At 46.0% G+C, this 4,207-nt stretch overlaps 1 protein-coding gene across 1 annotated transcript; it reads right to left on the reverse strand.

Annotated features, from left to right (window-relative positions):
- Positions 1–501: 501 nt before the first annotated feature.
- On the reverse strand, positions 502–2,608 carry LOC115049165 (leucine-rich repeat transmembrane neuronal protein 4). Its single transcript, XM_029511182.1, has 2 exons — positions 2,477–2,608; positions 502–2,042 (listed from the first exon to the last, which is right to left on the reverse strand). Exons 1-2 carry the CDS (start codon positions 2,505–2,507, stop codon positions 502–504), a joined length of 1,572 nt encoding a protein of 523 aa, XP_029367042.1. The 5' UTR covers positions 2,508–2,608.
- Between the last annotated feature and the right edge of the window lie 1,599 nt (positions 2,609–4,207).

The raw sequence follows: 4,207 nt of genomic DNA on the forward strand, positions 1-4,207 counted from the left end.
TGCTACTGCAACTGTTGTAGCAAACACACAGGATAGGAGAGGACCACCTGCACAGTGACTTGATATAATACATTTCTATTACTTTGTTCAGAACTGCAAGCCATTTGTGAATAAATAAATAACAGGCCGGTTGATAACACATAGATTCATCAATGCACGCTTATGTGTCAAGAATGAAAGATGAAACTACTTTGTGTTTAATGCATCTTGCCGTATGAAAGTTATATCGGGAACGGACCGGCTGATGCAGTTTCGGCTAATGGGAATCATATTTTAGCAATAAAACTGCATGTTTCAGAACAACAGCTGGGTAATCAATTGAAACTGAGCAAACCCACTAATACTGCAAAACAAGTCACCACGCACCGACCTTTAGTTCCCTATCCCCCCGCAAAAAAACAGACAACGGCAGAGGAGAGAAAACAATAGTTTTCTCCGCAGATTGTTAGAAAATTTACCTCTCATGCGTCGCAGTGGAAATGGATTTTTGGAGGACAACGGTCATACCTCGCATTCCCTGGAGCCTGAGATGGTATATGTGTAAGGTCCTGTCCCATTAACCAGCACATCCATAGTCTCTGAGTGTGAAGGCTTGTAGTCCACATAATACTCTTGCAGTGGCGAACTAAGGGAGCGTTTGGTCTCCCGCACCTTTTTCTGATGCTTTTTAATCGCCGAGCGCTGCTGAAGCTGTTTGATACTGCTGGGATAGCGCTTCCATGAGACATAAATAACCAGTAGAATAATAGCCACAGATAAGAGGAGGGCCACGCTACCAGCTATGATCTTGTGAAAGGACACGTACTCTGGTAAGGTGATGGTGGGAGAGGCCTCGGAAGGAGTTGGGGAGGCTGTCATGTTCCAGATCAGCGTCTCATCCACTACCGACTGTGTTGGGAAAGGCAGCAGCTCAGGTTGAAATACAGAGGTGAAGGGAGTTGTGGTTGAGGGGATGGGAGCCGGCGTTGCTGTACAGATGTTGTAAGTCTCCACCACATCTGTCACTTTCTCTCCCTGCGCCTCCTTAGGGCCGGCACAAATCATAGTGGACTCCTTGTTGCCTTTAAAGGCCTTGAGCCAGGCTACCAGGGGACATATGTTAGGGTTACAGTACCACAAATTACCAGCCAGACTGATGGTGGTGAGGGAGATCCAAGCCTCCACCGTCTGCTGAGACACATTGGTGAGTTTGTTAGAGTCCAGATGAAGAGTCTGGAGATTAGGGAGGCATTGAAATGTACTCGGATCCAGAACTTGGAGTTCGTTTCCTGAAAGTTCCAGCTTTTGCAAGGAAGTCCACATCCACGGCAGGCCCTGCGTTAGCAGCTTGATACGGTTCCACTGTAAATAGAGAGCCCTCAGGTTAATCAGTCGAGGGAAATGAGCGAAATTGATCTTTGAAAACTGGTTGTTCTCCAAATGAAGCTCAATGAGTTTCAGGAGTCCTGCAAACGCATTTCGCGTGAGGCTCCGAAGCCTGTTGTAGCCAATATCGAGAAACTCCAGGTTGCGACAGTCGAGAAATACTCGCATTGGAATGGTTTTTAAGGAATTCGACCTCAAGTGCAAACTCAACAATTTCCGTAGACCCACGAACTGATTAGGCTGGAGAACCTGCAGTTTGTTGTAGGAAAGGTCAAGATTGCGTAAATTAGGAACATCGTGGAAGGTGTTGTTTTTTAGCAGTGTGATCTTGTTTGAGCTAAGAATGAGTTCTTTGAGCCTCCGTATTCCGTGGAAAGCTTGGCCATCCACAGCATTGATGTAATTGTGGTCGAGGTAGAGCCAAACAAGTTGACTCAGCCCTGCAAACTGGTGGGCTCGAAGGTCCATCAAGCTGTTGTAACGCAGGGACAGGCCCTGCGTGCCTGCAGACACATTGCTTGGCACGTCGCGGAAGGCATTGGATTCACAGTATATTATTTTCCCATCACATCTGCAGCTCTGGGGGCAGGGGCGCTCCCGGATGGAGCTTGGAGCAGCAAGCAACCAGGCAGGAACCACAAGTATGAACACAAGCCATCTGAAAAGCACGGGAAGTCCTGCAGACAAACAGAAAAGTGACAGATTTCAGCGCATAAAACAAGGACCACACAAGCCCAGTGTGAACAGTAGGCGCATAGAGTGGAACCCAATGAAACAAAATATCAAACTAAATGAAGGGAACAAACATTGCCACCCATACTGAGTTCTACGGCATTTGATAACAACTCTTTGCAGCAATCACCATTTGCATCCCTGCGTTTTTTACACACACTCATCCATTATGACAAAGTCAGACAAAAGGTGACAGAGAAGCACACGCATCAGGCATGATCTGTCAAGTAGTTGTTGTGAGGAAATGCTTCAGATCTCACAGCCTGCAGTCATCATTCATAAACGGAAGGCGGGCAGAGACGCAGGGAACATTTGCTACAAGTCAATAGGAATTGGCAAAGGACCGAAGACTTTGCGCCTCACAGAACAGTCTACATACCCATATTTGCGCGGTGTCGGCTCCTCCTCATGTCTCAGGGCTCTCTGTCACACGCGCTACACGTCCACATATTAGACGCACCCGGCGGTTTGTCCAGAGAGTTGGACAAAAGCACTCAGGACGCCCGTCAGCGAAGAAAATCCACGCACTTTGCGCCGCAGCCAAATCCGCTTTGCGCACAGCCGCCGCACACCTGTCGGAGAGGAGAGTGTCTCCAGAAGGTGTGCATCAGCCTCCAGCCTGTAGTTTCCCACCTCACAGCAAGACACCATGAGGCATATTTCTGACCGCCACCTCGCCGCGCTCTCGGGTGGAAGGACTCGAGCTTCTGTCAACCGCCCCGGAGCGGCGTCCTGCGCGTTTTTGGAAATCTGTAAAATAACCTACACTGACGCACCCGAGCCGCCAATTGTTGAGCGTGCGGGGTAAGTGGCAGGAGAGAGACTGGAAAGCCACCAAGTGGGGAAATATGAGAGGAGGGAACTGAGGTCCAAAGCCGATAACTTGCATGTGTCTCAAGTCAGATGTGGAGGGGGGGGGGGGGGGGGGGGGGCGCAGTCTCTCTGTGGATCAGTCCGGCTGACCGAAGCATCAAGAATAAATCTGTTGTATAGCAACAGGAACGGTGCTGTGGTGGATTTCACTGAGCTCACTGAAGCTCGTTTGAGGACGTGAGATGCCCTCTCCTGGCCACGGAGCGCCTCTCCGCAACCTCCACTAAAGTAGACTTCATTGTCCTCCGGTACAGAGGCTGCATATCAATGACAGCACAGGAATGGGCACACTGTTTGCTCTGAATTCAAATATTTGTAAAGATACCCAGTCGGACGCTCCTGATCAGCCTATTAGGGCATTTTCAGATTAATCTCAAGCAAAGCGTTCCCTCCAGGATTAAACAGCACCAAAGAGATGTGAGAAAGGTCTGACTTTTATTACCTGAATTCTGATGGACTCCCAGAATGGCCCCATATAACCTCGTCTATTTAATACATAGCTGGACATCATATTTACATCTATGGATAATTTTCAGTGCTGTAGCTGAAAGTCTAGTTGATATTTCTTCCATTTCTGTCCAGAGACTGCAGGATCATTTTTGATAAGAATTGATGACATTTTAAAGGTTCACCATCTGTACATTCTATGTGAAATGTGAGTCTGTAAATGGCTGTTACCTGTTTAAAATGGCATGTAAAAGAACATTTTCTTGGTAAAAGGTGAGTGTTGTGGTATAAAATAGAAATTGCTAAGTAATTTTGAATAAATAAAATTAACTAACTATATTATTAAGTAAATATTTGGATTTATTTCTTTTGCTGGTGTTGATGCCTATTTATATATTATATTTCATGACACATCTAAGTAGCATATATGGCACTGTTTCAGGTTTCAATGGCTAATTACCACTTCCTGTCTGCAAATTCTGAGTTGTAATAAGCCCCCTTTCTGACTTCAGAGGATCCCCAGTGACCTTAGACTGGATCTGCACCTATATCTAAAGAAATGAAAATCTCTGATGTTAATATGATTCTTAATTAGTGTTCCACAGGCAGATGAGCCTATCATGAAAAGGTCAACTTGTTACCATAGAACATAATAAAAAGCAAGAAAAGATACTTCATATTCTCTTCCACAAGGTGTCCACAGAATGCAGATGTTGGTTAAAATATCGATTTTTTATATTTTTTAATTTGAAAATTAAAAATGGCTCTCCTTTGGAAACCTTTGGAGGGG

The sequence above is a fragment of the Echeneis naucrates genome, chromosome 9 (genome assembly GCF_900963305.1).
Source record: "Echeneis naucrates chromosome 9, fEcheNa1.1, whole genome shotgun sequence".
Lineage (NCBI taxonomy): Eukaryota > Metazoa > Chordata > Actinopteri > Carangiformes > Echeneidae > Echeneis > Echeneis naucrates.

What these genes read in the sequence shown, in the direction of transcription:
- LOC115049165 (XM_029511182.1), bottom strand. Translation starts at nt 2,507, where the DNA reads ATGAGGAGGAGCCGACACCGCGCAAATATGG. An exon ending in CCGACACCGCGCAAATATGG is followed by an intron (nt 2,043 to 2,476) that starts GTATGTAGACTG and finishes GTTTGTCTGCAG; the next exon opens with GACTTCCCGTGCTTTTCAGA.